The sequence below is a fragment of the Drosophila innubila genome (genome assembly GCF_004354385.1).
Source record: "Drosophila innubila isolate TH190305 chromosome 3R unlocalized genomic scaffold, UK_Dinn_1.0 2_E_3R, whole genome shotgun sequence".
NCBI classification, from domain to species: Eukaryota; Metazoa; Arthropoda; class Insecta; order Diptera; family Drosophilidae; genus Drosophila; species Drosophila innubila.
In genome coordinates, this window is record NW_022995380.1 from 13,836,274 (window position 1) to 13,853,068 (window position 16,795).

Here is a 16,795-nt window from a genome sequence, read left to right on the forward strand (position 1 = left end):
AGTGAGTGGTGGTCAGCTGCGTTTTAGAACGTGTTCCCCGTTCAAAGGGTAAACAGCTGAGAGTGAATGGAGATCGAAAAACTTTTGTTATTTCATATAGAATATTTTAAACTAAATTAAATTAAATCGGACATTTCAAAACCGTGTAGACTTTCGTTGTATTAAAACAGCTACTTCATTCAGTAACTAATATTGATCAGTGTTTATGTGATATATGATATTCAGCAGCATCACTATCTCAAACAGCTGCCAGAAGGCACTGTGGAATATTTTTGTACTAAAAAAAAAAATTTCTAACATATCGGCGTGCGCGCCATCACAAATGCGAATTTCTCTTTGTGTGATAGAAAAGTGAAAATACTATAAAAAGAGAAGAACTCTAACTCTGATCTTAACTGAATTGAAGTACTTAAATAAATGTATATAAGTAAAAAGTAAAAAATATAAAAAAAAAAATCAACATGCAGTCGTTAAAAGCAGATGAGTTCCCGGAGAATCCACGCGAGCGAAGTAACCCGATTTCGGAACTTATGCTCTGGTAAGTCTTCACGCTATTTGCTTCAAGGCTAGTAAGATTTGTACTATTTCATGACACCGCAAAAAGAGGCAAAGATAAATATTATTTGAATGAATGGGTGACTAAACAAATGAAGATGAACACAACTCCAAGTCATTTAATTGGGACCATAGACAACGATGATATTATCTACGCAATGATGATAATGCATATTTTCATGTTATCTATCAAGGCGATAATAGATAGCAATACTCCTTAAAAAATTTTGTGGTATCTAAATATATTATTATAGATACATACGAGTATATATGAATTACTTTGAGTATAATCAAATGAGTAATCAACTTTAGAAACTGATATGTATACAGACATGTGGTACATTTGTTGCTACCAGTTAGATTTCAAATTATAAGGTGACCCACGTTCGCTCAGAATTTATGATCACGTGACGTAATACACCCAAGATTTGATTTTTGCACGCTATCTGTGGTTCACTCCAATAACAATTATATGTTTGTTCTTCTCTTATCTGCCCTTCTTCTAATGTGTCTCTAATCTTTTCAACTGTGACGCAGCTTTGCCTTTCCCGTATTGTTAAAGGGTCGCAAAAAGACACTGGAGCAACCAGATTTATATAGACCGCTAAAAGAACACAAGTCAGGTGAGTAAACATTTTTAAATACTTTTGTGGATTTCACAACATTGAAAATCCTAAAAGGAACTGGAGAGCTAAATTCATTTTCTTCAAGGAACTGCGAACTGATTCTTAAAATTGAACTAAATTTTCGATTCAAAGAACTGAGAACTGATCCTTACAAGAGAGCCAGTTGTTCATTAACTGAATTTATTCAAATATGATGTCGATAACTGATAAATCGATATCAATTTGGAGTCCTTAAAAATGTACAATGGAAAATTTAAAAACAATAATTACTATTAACAGAAACGCTTGGTGATCGCCTCTGCGCAGCATGGGATGAAGAGGTAGCGCAAAGATCTGGCCAACAAAAACCGCCTCGTCTGGGCCGTGTGATGATGCGCGTTTTTGGCTGGCATCTATTTGGCACTGGACTTCTACTGGGGGTCAGAGAGTTTCTAACAAAGTAAGTGGATTCGATAGGCTGTCTAGGATAATTTGCTAAACCTCTGATCATCTTGTTTTAGATTCACACAGCCCATTTGTTTATATGGCATTATGATTTACTTTTCGGGCGAGGACCCAGATCCACTGAAAGCGCAACTCTATGCGGCGGGTCTTATTGCATGCTCCTTGCTTACTGTTATGAGTGGACATCCGTACTTACTAGGTCAGATGCACCTGGGCATGAAAATGCGTATAGCCCTGTGCAGCTTGATGTATCGGAAATCGTTACGGTTGAGTCGCACTGCACTGTCGGATACATCGGTGGGTCAGGTGGTGAATCTGCTGTCCAATGATGTGGGACGCTTTGATGGAATCCTGCTCATTGTACATTTTATATGGCTGGCCCCACTGGAACTGATTGTGGTGACCTACTTTATGTATGAAAAGGTAATTTTGATTATCTGACGGTCTTCTTATAAGTAAAAAAGTAAAGCTTGTTGAATAAGATAAGGTAAAGAATTTTAAAAACTTTGTTTGGATTCTTACAAATAAGTATTTTATGTAGATATATATTAACCAAATATTCAAATGTTAAGGTTACCTGTGAAAAAGCCTATTTTTAAACCCTTGCCCAATCTTATTATTTGGAAAGCGAAAGTAGATTGCTCTTAACAAGAATGATGTTTAAAAGTATATTTTTTTCCATTTAAAAATGTTGCGGTTTCCTACTTAAGCCAATGACTTATCAAAAGCTACTGTCTTGTATAAGTGTGCGAAAAATATTATAAAATTTATTTATTTTCGTATTTCAGATTGGACTTGCCTGCCTCTTTGGCGTCGCTTTGATGCTGCTCTTTCTGCCCTTACAAGCTTATCTGGCGAAAAAAACATCGGAGCTGCGACTCCGCACGGCAATGCGGACAGATGAGCGCGTGCGGATGATGAATGAGATTATATCGGGCATTCAGGTGATCAAAATGTATGCCTGGGAGAAACCGTTTGGCAAGTTGGTGGAGCATGCGAGACGCAAGGAGATGAATTGCATCAAGAAAGTCAACTATATTCGTGGCATGCTTATTGCCTTTGGCATATCTCTATCCCGTATGTTTATCTTCGTGAGTTTGGTGGGTTACGTGCTCCTGGGAAACAAATTAACTGCCGGAGAGGCCTTTTTTATCACTGCCTATTACAACTTGCTGCAGCGAGCAGTCACCAACTTCTTTCCAATGGGAATCACTCAGTTTGCAGAGCTTCTAGTTTCTATCAGGCGTCTGGAAACCTTTATGCATCGGGAGGAGACTCAGGTCGCTCAAATTTGTGACAAGCCCAATCAGATTGGAACATCATATGATAAGGAACATGGCTCAATAATCAAACAAAGCAATGGAGACGTCTTGAAAACCGATAGCAAAGAGGATACTCTCGTTGAATTTAACGAGTTCTATGCCAAATGGAGCGTTAAGGCCACAGAAAACACCTTGGATAATATCAATCTGCAGATGGGTCGTCGACAACTGGTGGCTGTAGTTGGTCCTGTCGGTGCAGGCAAGTCCAGTTTGATACAATCTATACTCGGTGAACTTCCTGCTAGCAAAGGCAGCCTCAAAGTCAATGGTACATTCTCATTTGCCACCCAAGAGCCTTGGCTCTTCACTGGAACTGTTCGGGAGAACATTCTCTTTGGATTGACCCTGGACAAACATCGCTATCGCACCGTCGTCAAGAAGTGTGCGTTGGAACGTGACTTTGAGCTACTCCCTCAGGGTGATAAGACGATCGTTGGTGAAAGGGGAGCTTCACTCTCTGGAGGACAGAAGGCGCGCATTAGCCTGGCGAGAGCTGTGTACCGACGGGCGGATATTTACCTGCTGGACGATCCACTCAGTGCTGTGGACACGCACGTGGGCCGTGAACTGTTTGACCAGTGCATGAAAGGATATCTTAGGAATGAACTCGTCATACTGGTAACACATCAGCTGCAGTTTCTGGAACAAGCCGATCTCATTGTCATAATGGACAAGGGAAAAATCAGTGCAATGGGAACATATGATGCGATGCAGCGCAGCGGATTGGACTTTGCCCAGCTATTGTCTGATCCTAATGTTAGGGAACACGTGATAAATGACCATGAAAGTGATGCTGGTGACGCCTTCGATCAGCACAGCATGACCTCACGAAAGAGATGCATTAGTAGCAGTCGACAGACATCACGAACGGACAGCTTTAACTCATTGAGCTCCATGACCGATTCCATTACGCTGGACGCTCCGATGTCTCCACAAGAGACTCGTGTCGAGGGCAAGATTGGTTTGGGTCTCTATAAGGAATATTTCGCCGCTGGCAGTGGTGGCTTATTAATATGTGCTTTACTGCTTATATGCATTGGCACCCAAGTTGTAATATCCTGCTCGGATGTCTTTCTCTCCTACTGGTAAGGAATATATCCATTTATCCTAATACTCTGTAATAATGACTCGGACCTTTACTTTTCCAGGGTTGATAAGAACAAGGATGATTCTGGTATGAACGATCATACAGACATCTACTATTTCACGGCTCTAAACGTCGCTTCAATCCTGCTCTGCGTGATGCGCCCAATCCTCTTCTACACGATGGCCAGACGCAGTTCCACAAATTTACACAACGCCATGTTCCGTGGCATCACCAAAGCGGCAATGTACTTCTTTAACACAAATCCCTCGGGTCGCATTTTGAATCGATTCTCAAAAGATCTGGGTCAGCTGGATGAAATCTTACCAACCATCATGTTGGATGTGATGCAGATCTTTCTCACTCTGGCGGGCGTTATTGTTGTCATCTGCATTATGAACCCCTACTACCTTATTCTAACTGCTGTGCTGGGATTCATCTTTTATTACATCAGAGAATTCTACTTGAAGACCTCGAGAGATGTGAAACGGTTGGAGGCAGTAGCCAGATCCCCCATCTATTCTCACCTTAGCGCATCTCTAAATGGTCTTCCCACGATTCGAGCATTGGGAGCACAGAAAACATTAATTGCCGAGTTCGATAATCTACAGGATCTGCACAGCTCTAGTTTCTATACTTTCCTGTCCACTAGTCGGGCATTTGGCTACTATGTAGACTTCTTTTGCTCATTGTACACCATCATCATTGTTGTCAATTACTTCATCAATCCGCCCAGCAATCCTGGCGAGGTTGGACTTACAATTACTCAGGCCATGAGCTTGGCAGGCATGGTTCAGTTTGGAATGACACAATCCGCCGAATTGGACACTACTATGACTGCAGTTGAACGCGTCCTCGAGTATGATGAAATCGAGCCTGAAGGCGAATACGAGTCCTCGCCAGACAAGAAGCCACCTGTCACATGGCCAGAAGAAGGAAAAATTGTGGCGGACGATCTCAGTTTACGATACTTCCCCGATCCACAGTCGAAGTATGTGCTCAAGTCCCTCAACTTCGAGATTAAGCCCATGGAAAAGGTCGGAATCGTGGGTCGCACAGGTGCCGGCAAATCCTCGCTCATTAATGCACTCTTCCGTTTGTCCTATAACGATGGCTCGATCGTCATTGACAGTCGCGATACCAATGAACTGGGACTACACGACCTGCGCAGCAAGATCTCCATAATACCTCAGGAACCGGTGCTCTTCTCAGGGAGCATGCGCTACAATCTCGATCCCTTCGAAGAGTACAGTGATGCGAAGGTGTGGGATGCTCTGGAGGAAGTCAAGTTGAAGCCCGTCATCAGTGAGCTTCCGAGTGGTCTACAAAGCATTATCTCCGAGGGCGGTACCAACTTCAGTGTGGGTCAGAGACAGCTGGTGTGTCTAGCACGGGCTATTCTTCGCGAGAACCGCATTCTGGTAATGGACGAGGCCACAGCCAATGTGGATCCACAGACAGATGCTCTTATACAGGCGACGATTAGGAATAAGTTCAGGGAGTGCACAGTTTTAACAATCGCCCACCGCTTAAACACGATTATGGATTCGGACAAGGTGTTAGTCATGGATGCTGGCCAGCTGGTAGAGTTTGGTTCTCCCTATGAGCTGTTGACCGAGTGTGAGTCGAAAATCTTCCACAGCATGGTCATGGAAACGGGTAAAAGCAACTTTGATAGTCTACTTAAGGTAGCGGAAAAGGTAAGAACATAAATATATAAAGCAGAGCATAATTAATCTTATTTATTTGCTTACAGGCGCATTTGGAATGCCAGAAATCAAAAACCGCCTAGAGGCAACGTGTAATTTAAATAAAATTAAATAAATCTCTTGAACTTGAATAACAATTTATTTCATTGATACACTAAAAATAATTTGTAAGCCTTTCAATTGACCATTTATAGACGAATTTAGGCCAGGCTCTGACCTGGTTGTGAGAGGCGCACATCACTTTTCCAACGGAGCATGGGCAACATAGTCAAGGGAATGGCGCTAAGGAATTGTTTAGGGACCCACGAGAAGACAATCAACAGGATGGGAAGACCATGTACAATGAGAAGATTCGATAGAGACTCACGAACTCCACTCCAGGAGCCACTATTCCGCACAAAGAAGAAGAAGTAGAGGCACATGGCATCACAGATAAGGAACAGACAGATGTAGATACCACGCACATTTTGCCGGGCACTTGCACAAAACGCATACAAGCTGGACATGATGATGATGTTGGGTATAAAGAGCTTCAGGACAATCAATGATCCAATCAAAATCGGCGACAGCTCTCTCACAAACACACGTGCCGTATCCGGATCGAAGGAATTGATTTGCGGCAGATTGCCAGTGCCAATTATAGAAAAGTATGAGTAGAATATAATCAACAGGGCATAGCGATAGCTGCTGACAATGTGCTGGACTGAAGTTATTGACCTGGCTGGCTTATCCGCCTCATCACCATCACTGTCACTTTCCTCCTGCAACTTCTTGGTATCTTCATGCACCTCCATGCCCAGCAGGAATTCTGTGCAGAGCACTTGTATAAAGATCGACTCATACGAGAGGCACAATAGCGTAAAAATTGTGCTCAGATTGAAGAGAATCAGCTGTACACGCTTTCGTGGAGTTTTCGTACTACTATATGGAATCGAGATTAGGGCATAGATCATGTAGCACCAGGCAGCAACATGTAACCACTGGCAGACAGGTTTCTCAGACAGCAGCCGTTGCACAATGTATCCTTCAATCAGCAAGGCACCGCTATTGCTGATCCACACTCGCCAGCCGTGAGATTCACCCAGCACCAGAGGACGCAACAGAGTCAGTACCATGCTTGCAAAGAGCAAGCATTTGTTTTGGTAACCCAGATCGGGTCTCACAAGCGAAAAGCCAGTCAAGACTGTCACCAGCGCGATCCACAGACAGAATTTCATCGTGGGCCTTGTAAATGCTCGCCAATTGTTGGCGCACACCACAACCGCATAACCCAGAGAGACGAGCTCCCGATAGTGGGTTGTGGATATGAGCAGGGCAGCGGTGCACACAATCCATGCCAGCTGCATGAAAGGTGCTTCCACACACTTGCTATGCAGTCCACGCTCTCGCAAGGCCACCATCCAAACGGGCAATGGTACCAGCAAGTAGAAGCTTGTCCAGCAAGGTATCTTATGCAAATAGAACATTACGGCCAGCATCAGTTCCAACAGGAAGAACAGGATAATGGGTATTGATAGCCAGTCCTGTTTAGGAGCATTCGTTGGACGCGCCTGCTTGGCTAGCAAATAGTAGAACCAGCCCAGATATGTGGCAATGCAGGCGGCAGACAGTGGAATCCGATAGTAATCTCTATAATACTCCAGACAATCCAGAGCCAGACGTATTAAGTCTTGGCTACATTGCATCGCCTCCTGAATGCAGTGCAATTTCATCAAGCGCTCGAACTGATGCTTATAGTTTTGAATTCGACGCCTGTCGAGTTTCTCAAAGATGGGCAACCAATCGGTTAGGCGATCACGCTGATGAATCTGCTGTATCCGTTCCACCTGGGCCAGCAATTGTAATCCATTCAGATGCAATGCTTGCGCTTCGTACTCGGCACTGACATTGATGTAACCCAACGGCAGCATGGCCATATTGTTAATGGGCGGTGGTAGTCCAATCAGGGCAGACATCAGCGGTGCCAACTGCACCTGGTCTAGCTCATGTAGCGGCAACTCTACGCCGTCCTTGCCAACTCCAAAGGTTTCTCCCGCATTAGGGGCCACACGATTGACTCCAGCGCCCCAAAAGATGAAGGGCACTTCAATCTCATCCTTGCTGCCGGCTCCATGAGCACCTACAAATTAAAAAGTGTTAGTAATCTCAGAGTTGGAAGATATTAAAACTTACCCGAATCGGTCATGCCATGATCGGATGTCATTAGATATACGGTTCGCTTGTCATTGAAGGTACTCTCAAATAGCTCGTACATTTCGCCAATGCCGGATTGTGTATTGTTGAGTATTTTGAGATAATCATCGGTATTTGGTTTTGCCGAATGACCGGCGAGATCAAGATCACCCAAATAGACCAAGAACATTGCTGGCAACTTCTCCTTTACCATCTGAACATTGTCATTGGAGGCCAGAAATTGTCGTACCTTGTTAAAGACCCAGTTATCCGCTCCGTAAATGCCCATTTCTTCATTCAAGGTGTACATTTCAAAGTGAATTCGACCGCCTTCACTTAGCAAATCTTTGAAAATTGTTATCACTGGTCTGCCACCCCAGCCCCATGTACCGGATGTGCGATTGAATACCGAGTCAAATATCGAGGGATTTTTCTGAAAGTTGGTCATAGCTGCCGCTGGATCCTCATTGAATCCACCAAAGATGGCAATATGTCCGGGACGGGATTGGGTGGGAGCACAGGTGCGCGATATGCCTGCCAAGCCCTCGTTTAATAATATATTTTGTATGCTTGGCAAGCCACTGCAGTTCCTACGGAAAAATGACTCGGCTCGGAATCCATCAGTAATGAAGACAACAAGACGATCTGCTGGTGGCTCCAGACCCAATTCCCGATGTGTCGCTTGCGGCCGCATTCCATTAAGAACAGTTGATTGGAAATATATCATCGATATATATCCGACCATCAAAATGTGCACTATAAGAGCAAAAACTTTCCACATTTTGGAAAATAACTAAAACTTGACCCGTACTGTGTGTACTATGTGTGTTTTGTCGCTGATCATATCGAACTGAAGTCCCGGCATTTATGTATTTAAGAAATCAAAGCTTGCTTTGAAAGACAAGGAGCATTTATCGTTGGATAACCGAGTACTTAATGCCATTTGGTAGGTGTAGGTTGTAGAAAATAAAGCTCCTTTTCCGACTTATAGTTTCCACAACAGAAAAATTATATTGAAGAAAAGCAGAAACTAAACATCGATCAATCCATCACAAGTATAGGAGTGATTTCCTTATAAATCTCATTGAAAAAACATTTTCCGGCAAATAGTTAAGAACTTGTTGAAAAAAACAAAACAATAAGTTGTCCATAGCTAATATTCCGATGAATACTTTTCATAACAGATAAAAGCATTTAATTTTTTTTAAGTCTGCTACAATTGGAAAGAAAAACATTACTTTGTTTAGCCATGAATTTCTTCAAATTAAGTCAAAACAGGCTATACTTTGGATTTCGAGTTGGAATAAAATATGTTGAACGACATAAAAGGTTTTCCATAACATTTTTTCATCCGATTTGTTTTAGATTTAGTCAAATAATTCTATAGATTTTTTAAATTTTGTATGAAAAGTTTTTCAAAATCAAAGTGGGCTGTTTTTTGACACATGTGCCAAGTTTTATTATTGTCACGGTATTCATTGAGTTCTAACAAATCGAATTAAGCTAATAATGTGGACTCTGGGCCAAGTGTTTGCATTGCAGTTTCTGCTGATGTGCTCAGTTTACGTCATCTACTTTCAATCAAACGTCGTTACGCATTTGGAGCCGCAACCAACGTTGATGAAACATGCACCAGCAGATCGTCTGGTTATTTTTATTACCGATGGACTGAGTGCAAAGTCATTCTTCGAAGATCGTTGCATCAATGTGCAGGAGCTGAGCAAGATTTTTATGCATCAGGGTCAAGTGGGTATAATTCGAACTCTGGGATCCACCAATTGCAGGTCGGCACAAGTTGCTCTATTCTCTGGATTCTATGAGAGTCCGTTTTCTGCTTTCGATTACTGGTCATCGAAGGCTGTCACGTGCGACACGCTTTTCAATCGGAGTTCCCTTAGTTATGCATGGGGATCGGCCAAGTTCTTAAAGCACCTTGCGGTCGTCAACAAAATTAGTGTGCCTTACGATGTCATGTCCATTGCCTCAAAGGATTCATACAAATTGGACGAGTGGACGTTTGATGATATTGACAGGTTTCTGGACAGCGAATCGAAACAACTGCAGAATATTAGGGGACTGGTGATAGTCGTGCATCTAGTGGGATTACTTTTCGCAAATGGAATGGACATGTATCGGAAGAATATCAACTACACGCAGCGTGGCATTTGGAAGACTTACAATCGCTTTGAGCAGACATTTTCCGATCAACGCACATCCTATCTTCTAATCTCTGATCATGGCATGACGAGCATGGGTAAGAAATACAGCTTCAATCTGACTGCATCTTCTTAGGTCATCTCCTCTAGGTCTCTTTGGAGGAAAAACTAAGGAGGAGATTGAAACTCCATTCTTTCTGTGGGGCGCCGGTGTCTCCAACACAAAATCTAGTCCAGGTCGCACATTTGTGGCCAACAAAGAAATGAAACGCCTGCCGCTGAGCATCATGGAGCAGATACAGCTGACACCGTTGATGAGCACATTGGTGGGACTGCCGCCGCCTGTCAACAATCGCGGCCAGATGCCATCGGGCGTATTAAATGCCAGTGACCGCTATGAATCCCATGCCGTATTTACCAACGCGCTTCAGCTAGTGGATCTGGCAAAGCACCGGCTGCAGCATCATGAGCGTGGACTGCTAGCCAGCTGTATGCCCAGCCATTGGATGAATTTACAGCAGCTGGACAAGTTCGTGTATAGTGGCAATCTGCTGTGGCATCAGAGGCGCTTCCTAACGCTGAATGAGTACAGCAGTAACATGATGCCCGTGCTGATGCAGTGCATCGAGTACTATGAAAGCTATTACCGCAGAGGATTGCTGGTGGCCATCACCTTTGGCTTCCTTGGCTGGCAGCATCATTTACGCTGCCAGCTGGCATCACCTCTGCAGGCATCCAATACGCGCAGTCCACAGCTATTGCTGGCCAGGATGCTAGTGCATGTAACAATTCTATTGATGATTATCTTTCTGCTGCTTCAGCGAGTTCCCTGGGTAATCAGTGGCTTCCTGTTGCTGCCCGGCTTCATTTGGAGGTTGGCGCTAAATGCGCACGAGAGGAGTGAGAAATTGTCGTCATGTGTGCCCCTGTTGGTGTCATTATGCTGCCTCACAGGCTTTATTGATAGACGCCTCATGGGCCTATGTTACTTGGTATTCGCCTTCTACCAGAATCGAGAGGTCATCATGCAACGATCACTGGAGTCGTATATATGGATGATTGTGGTCTGCGCATTGGCGTCTCTCAGTTGCCTGCCACCGACTCTGGGATTCCATCATCGGGGTTCGTTCATTGTCAGCATAATATTAACCTTCCTTCAGCCAATCGCTTTCCTTGGCCCATCGCTTTCCCGTTCGCACAGAAGGAATCTAATTTGTAATGGACTCGTTATGCTGCTGGCCTGCATCCATGTCTGGTTCAGTGCGCGTCCTCGACTTTTACATTTGATGGCCAGGGCGTATTTGTGCTATGTGTTTTATCCACGATTTAGACAACAGGGCATTGAGCTCACCATCTATAACTTGAGTACGTTATACACTCTGCTCTGCACATCCTACGAGGCTGTGGTCATCCAGGTGTTGACCCTGGAGCTGCAACTGGCGCTGCGATTGAAGAACAACAAACAAACTGGGAACCAAACATTGGCTATGTACATATTAATGTACAGCTTCTATTCATTTTTTATCATTGGCAACGTTGCAGATATTGACCAATTTCGCAGACTCATGTCATATTCTGGATTTGGATTATATTCAGCTTTAATGAATGCGTTAGTTATTGCACTCAAGTTGTGTGTTCCGATGCTTCTGTTGCTTTGCGTCATTTGCTCCAAATGTGAGACGGATTCAACGAATCGGCGCGATATATTCCACAAGTTGCTGGCCATGTGCAACGGCATCGCCGTCATCTGCCTTTTCCGGGTGCGCAATACATTTTGCGAAATTGCTGTTACACTTTTTCCCTTTATCTTAGTGCAATTATTACCATTTACATTGCTGGTACTGATAAATTTGGCCAACTTGTTGGTGGGCGACGTTAAACAGCAATTGTTGGAGATTCCTAAGTGGAATGTGCACAAGTGTTGACTTTTATAACAAATAAACTTCACTTGTTTCTAAAATTAGAACTTTTATTTTTAAAAAGTAACTTTTTTTTTATTTTGTCTTAATTTTGAAAACAAAACTGTCGATATACATTCTTCATTACGATATTTTTCTCCTCAGTCGATAGTTTCTGTTGTCACGTAACAGAAAAGCTCTACAGAACAGTAAATGTTATTTACAGTAAATTGTTAGACTTTTTGTGCAAGCCACTTGCCAGATCGGGAATTCTTTTTATGGAAAAGGTGGCAAACCTTGTTGTAAAACTATTGTTGAGTTGGGCTGGCAACGCGGCTGCCTCTGTATTTAGAGAGGGCCCTCAAAAAACATAATTTTTGAACCAATTTTGATTCATTCGCTAAAAATAAAAAATCGGTGTGTGCCAAAGCAACTGTTTTGGTTAATGTACTGCTAAAGTGCCAAGTGCAAGGCCAAACGATACTGATATTCAACGCGAAACAAACGAATTATCTTTTCAATGGCTACCTCTCCCTTTCCAGTTTGTGTAGGAAATAAACAAAAATCCAATTGGAATTTAGTGTTTACACCAACACAATAAATACAACACGAACAATGTGCGGGCGCAGTGTAAAATAAATCGAAAAACGTAAGAAAGCATAGAAAGTTAACGTGAAAACGGGTATTGCGCATTCCACGGCAGCAGTTCAATACTAGCAGTAACAACAGCAACAACAACCACTATAAGCTAAGCAACAGCGAGAACTCGCAGCTCAAAGGTAAGTAATAAGTGTACGTGAATGTGGGGGCGAGGGCGTTGCGCTGTTAATAATAACAATTGCTAGGTATTGTACAGTGTACACACACCAACACACGCTCACACGCAGGCAATCACAGCCGCCATAGTGGCATACAGTGACACTTGTTTGTGGAGCGCGTAGGCAAAATGGCAGCCAAGAGCTGTATTTGCGCTTTTGGTGGGTGGGCCTCTCTCCTCCCTCTCCCTCTGTTTCTACAACCGTTTCTGTGACGTATGTATGTGTGTAGTTATTACTCAATGAAAACATAGCGTTTAACGTGAACAAGTTTAAAGACTTAAAATGTGACTATCTGATAAGAATGGTAACTGATTCAGTCATATACATGACCTCGTCAGTAGCTGTTCCCTTCAGAATTGTGTCGCTCTTATGAATTGCAAGTGACTTTCTTTTGGCCCGAAGCTAAAGCATTTGCACTTAATAGACCCTGTACTTAAAAAGTACAAAGGGTCTATTTGGTATATTAAAAGCGAATCGCGCTCAAAAAAATTAATATAATAGTAATTGTATTTTATTAATTATATATTTACAATGTTTATTCTTATTTATAATTTTAAATTTTTTTAAGTTATAGGGTCTCTCACAGTCGAGTTTGCCGACTGTAACATTTCGTACTAGTTTTATGCTTTTGTATTTGCTCTTGCTTTTTGTTTTGCAATTAAGCATTCAGTCTGCTATTAAAGCGTAGCATTGTTGCCTCAATTATTTAGTCGTTGTCATTAAGCTTTTAAACTTAAACTCAAGCTTGGGCTAAAGCTTCCGGCGGTCACTTGAAGACAACAATTGAGATGTCGCTAAGTTTACACTTCCTGATTTAGCTTAAAGCATAAACAAGCCTAATTTTAATTCATAATTATACCATGAATACATCACAAAACGCTTCAATTTGTAATATGTAAATTTTATATACTTTTGATTTAGATTTCTCAACATGAAATACAATTAATTGAATCACAATTGGAAAGTCTCTTTGTTTGCGCTTCACTTCTTCTCCCACTCTCTTATAGAACTGACAGCTCTAAAACCTTTGCTGACTAACTAACCAACATTCGCTATTCAATTGATTTGCTTTTGCACTAACAAAAACAGCTGTGCAGCCTGTATTTGTCTCCTTCATTTTATCGATCATTTAAATTAAATAGTTTTTCTAATTCTCTAAAAAACTATATATGAGAGAGAGAGAGCTTTTCATAACGCGATCTTCAATGTTATCTATTTAATGTGTGCTAACTGATAAGGCATATAGTTATAAATAAATAAACAATAACAATCATATCACTTTAGTTAAGGTTAACGTATATCTATCTACATATATACATATGTACAGGCGTATGTATGTCTGTATGAGTAATGCCTGCCAAATTGTAATAAACGAGACAAATTGAGAGACCGACAAACACTCGTTGATCATCGCACTTAATTGCGCAGTTTTCATTATAAACATACAGACAGACCAGCAAATTATTAATGCAAATTGTCTTGGCTTCTCTGGTACTTGGGTGATTTTACCTCTCCATATTGTTCTCTGTCTCTCTCAATTGTACTACCTACCTACTTACACAAATACAAGCTGACTTTTTAGTGGGCGTATTTTAGTTTGTAATAATTTATGGATTTAGTTTGCTATCGTTCTGGCCAGCACACACAGTGATCACAGATGGCAACACCACCGCGTGCATTGGATACCATCTCGCTGTGTTCCACCGTATCCAGTTGCCCAGATCGCAATGGCTTCTACGGCGGATTCCAGCGCACGGACAAACCAAAGGAGCCCCTCTCCAAGGCACAGATCATTGCGCGCGAAAAGAAATGGCTCTATATGATTGACAATTGGTCCATATACATGTCCAAAAACTACAAAAAGGTAATTGCAGTATTTAGTTTTCTCAAAATCTATTATTAATCTGAATCAAACTTTTCGCTTCATAGATTCGCGATAGATGCCGCAAGGGTATACCAAAATCGGTGCGTCCCAGAGCCTGGTTCTATTTGTCTGGCGCGTATTTGCTAAAGAAAAAGAATCCAGATGTATACGAGGAGCTGTTGAAGAAACCTGGAAATCCGGCCACCATTGAGGAGATCAAAAAGGATAAGCATCGTCAGTTTCCGTTTCACGAAATGTTTCTGGACGAACAGAAGGTGGGACAAATCGAGCTGTTCAATGTGCTGAAGGCCTATTCAATATACAATCCCAAGGTGGGATTCTGTCAAGCGCAAGCGCCAATAGCTGCATTTCTATTGATGCATTTGCCGGCAGAGGATGCCTTTTGGGTATTTGTGAGCGTATGTGATGTGTAAGTCCAATAAATTTCGAATTGTTTAACATTTAATAATTCATTTTTCTTTCAATGACAGCTATTTGCAGGACTACTTTATACCTGGTCTCGAAGTGATACAAAATGATGCGGGCATATTGGAGGGCCTGCTTAAAAAAACCTGCCCGCCCGTCTATCGTCATCTGCAGAAGCACAAAGTGGAGCCGCTCCTCTACATGACAGATTGGTTTCTATGCGCTCTGACGCGCACACTACCCTGGGAGACGTTGCTGCGTGTGTGGGATTGTTTTCTCGCCGAGGGAATAAGGGTCATATTTAAAGTGGCGCTTGTCATCATTGGTGCCTCCCTCAGTCGGCACAAGGTGCGCAAAACCTGCACTGGTCTCTGCGAAACGTTGGCAGTGCTACGTTCACCACCAGAGCACATTATGGAAGAGGAGTTCATTATTAACAATATGATGCGTCTCAATTTGCGGGTCGAGGACTTTCAAATTGAGCATACGCGCCAGAAGGCGCGACGTGCCAAACAAAAGGCTCAGCAGGATGGGGCGGAATCTAGCACAAGTAATGGAAGGCGCAACATGCCCACATTGTGAGGACGAAGGTGCACAACACAACACAACATACAGCAACTATTTACTACTACTACTACTACTACTACAACAGCAACAAATTGTTACTAAACACACGACAGACACTCATCAATCCACACTACACACACACAATGCATATGTTTTATATATAGAAAACATAATCAAGCAAAGTCGAATAGAAGGAGGCGTGCACAAAAACAGAGAAAGGAACTGAAACATGTAAACTTCGAAACGATAAAGGAAAAAGAAAAATGAATAACAAAATACTGTTTAATCAACAGTCAATTAGATAACTTTCATTCCATGCGCATACGAAATGTATTTGGCAAACAGTTTGTTTAATATTTCATAAGTTAAAACATTGTTCTTTAATTTAATTCATATTGTTGCAATTATTATGTGCGTGCAATTTGTTTATGCTTTTCAAAAGTATTTATTATTATTTATTGTATGTATTACATTAAATTAAAACATTTTTAGCATAAGCGTTTTACAACCCGTAAACATATCGTATTATTATCATACTTATTGATTTATTTTTTACAACAAACACTTTATTGGCAGCTGCAATGTTAATAGGTCAAGAAACAGAAGTAAGCATGCATTCTCTAATTGTATTAAAGATTATTAAATTATATATTTATTGTCGACATTCATTTTTGTTCGTGTTTACTTAAACCACGTAAAACAATCAAATGCAATATAAATATATTGTTGAGGGGCGTTATTTGGGAGTATTTAGTCAAAATTAAAAATTAATATATAAGAATCACTATTACTAATATAATAAATATAAAAGCAAAATATGTGGTCCACTTGATTCCAAAATTTTTTTTCCCTCACAACATTCGCAGATAACTTACAAAACTGTCGATATTCACAGTAGGATATAAATTTTTTAGACAGCTGTGAACACATAAAGGTCATGTATAAGAGCAGCATTTTTGAGCTTGTAATCTCATAACTCTAATTTGCGATTCCTGTATCATATATTATGATAAGGCGCTCTTCTGATTGCAAACATTCACAATTTATTAAATGCATATATAAAGTCAGTTTAGTGCTTTTCTGATCAAATTTCATATTTATTTGTATATAAATTAACGAATTACTACAAATTTAAACTAAAAAAAATAGGGGCG

At 41.5% G+C, this 16,795-nt stretch overlaps 4 protein-coding genes across 6 annotated transcripts; 3 read left to right on the plus strand and 1 right to left on the minus strand.

The window, feature by feature from the left end:
- The first annotated feature begins 13 nt into the window (after nt 1-13).
- LOC117789868 (probable multidrug resistance-associated protein lethal(2)03659) lies at nt 14-5,871 on the plus strand. Its single transcript, XM_034629032.1, has 7 exons — nt 14-538; nt 1,093-1,178; nt 1,461-1,620; nt 1,682-2,048; nt 2,414-4,032; nt 4,096-5,731; nt 5,788-5,871. Exons 1-7 carry the CDS (start codon nt 462-464, stop codon nt 5,821-5,823), a joined length of 3,981 nt encoding a protein of 1,326 aa, XP_034484923.1. The 5' UTR covers nt 14-461; the 3' UTR covers nt 5,824-5,871.
- LOC117789869 (GPI ethanolamine phosphate transferase 1) lies at nt 5,859-8,749 on the minus strand. Its single transcript, XM_034629033.1, has 2 exons — nt 7,913-8,749; nt 5,859-7,859 (listed from the first exon to the last, which is right to left on the minus strand). The coding sequence occupies exons 1-2, from the start codon at nt 8,691-8,693 to the stop codon at nt 5,941-5,943; spliced, it is 2,700 nt and encodes an 899-aa protein (XP_034484924.1). The 5' UTR covers nt 8,694-8,749; the 3' UTR covers nt 5,859-5,940.
- Nucleotides 8,750-9,253: 504 nt separating this feature from the next.
- On the plus strand, nt 9,254-12,028 carry LOC117790537 (GPI ethanolamine phosphate transferase 1). 2 transcript variants are annotated; one of them, XM_034630015.1, is made up of 3 exons: nt 9,254-10,166; nt 10,219-11,557; nt 11,611-11,689. In XM_034630015.1, the coding sequence occupies exons 1-3, from the start codon at nt 9,422-9,424 to the stop codon at nt 11,615-11,617; spliced, it is 2,091 nt and encodes a 696-aa protein (XP_034485906.1). In that variant the 5' UTR covers nt 9,254-9,421; the 3' UTR covers nt 11,618-11,689. The 2 variants fall into 2 exon arrangements, with proteins under 2 accessions (XP_034485906.1, XP_034485905.1); XM_034630014.1 differs by having other exon boundaries at nt 9,407-10,166; nt 10,219-12,028.
- Nucleotides 12,029-12,260: 232 nt separating this feature from the next.
- LOC117789867 (TBC1 domain family member whacked) lies at nt 12,261-16,303 on the plus strand. Of its 2 annotated transcripts, none has more exons than XM_034629031.1 (4): nt 12,261-12,745; nt 14,404-14,648; nt 14,714-15,078; nt 15,140-16,303. In XM_034629031.1, the coding sequence occupies exons 2-4, from the start codon at nt 14,442-14,444 to the stop codon at nt 15,654-15,656; spliced, it is 1,089 nt and encodes a 362-aa protein (XP_034484922.1). In that variant the 5' UTR covers nt 12,261-12,745; nt 14,404-14,441; the 3' UTR covers nt 15,657-16,303. The 2 variants fall into 2 exon arrangements, with proteins under 2 accessions (XP_034484922.1, XP_034484921.1); XM_034629030.1 differs by having other exon boundaries at nt 14,424-14,648.
- The last annotated feature ends 492 nt before the right edge of the window (nt 16,304-16,795 follow it).

Bases quoted from the DNA above. Each gene is read 5' to 3' on its own strand.
- LOC117789868 (XM_034629032.1), top strand. From the start codon at position 462: ATGCAGTCGTTAAAAGCAGATGAGTTCCCGGAGAATCCACGCGAGCGA. The intron at 2,049-2,413 runs GTAATTTTGATT...TTCGTATTTCAG, and splicing joins CCTACTTTATGTATGAAAAG to ATTGGACTTGCCTGCCTCTT. The intron at 4,033-4,095 runs GTAAGGAATATA...TTACTTTTCCAG, and splicing joins GATGTCTTTCTCTCCTACTG to GGTTGATAAGAACAAGGATG.
- LOC117789867 (XM_034629031.1), top strand. From the start codon at position 14,442: ATGGCAACACCACCGCGTGCATTGGATACCATCTCGCTGTGTTCCACC. The intron at 14,649-14,713 runs GTAATTGCAGTA...TTCGCTTCATAG, and splicing joins TGTCCAAAAACTACAAAAAG to ATTCGCGATAGATGCCGCAA. The intron at 15,079-15,139 runs GTAAGTCCAATA...TTTCAATGACAG, and splicing joins TTTGTGAGCGTATGTGATGT to CTATTTGCAGGACTACTTTA.
- LOC117789869 (XM_034629033.1), bottom strand. From the start codon at position 8,693: ATGTGGAAAGTTTTTGCTCTTATAGTGCACATTTTGATGGTCGGATAT. The intron at 7,860-7,912 runs GTAAGTTTTAAT...TTTAATTTGTAG, and splicing joins TCATGGCATGACCGATTCGG to GTGCTCATGGAGCCGGCAGC.
- LOC117790537 (XM_034630014.1), top strand. From the start codon at position 9,422: ATGTGGACTCTGGGCCAAGTGTTTGCATTGCAGTTTCTGCTGATGTGC. The intron at 10,167-10,218 runs GTAAGAAATACA...CATCTCCTCTAG, and splicing joins TCATGGCATGACGAGCATGG to GTCTCTTTGGAGGAAAAACT.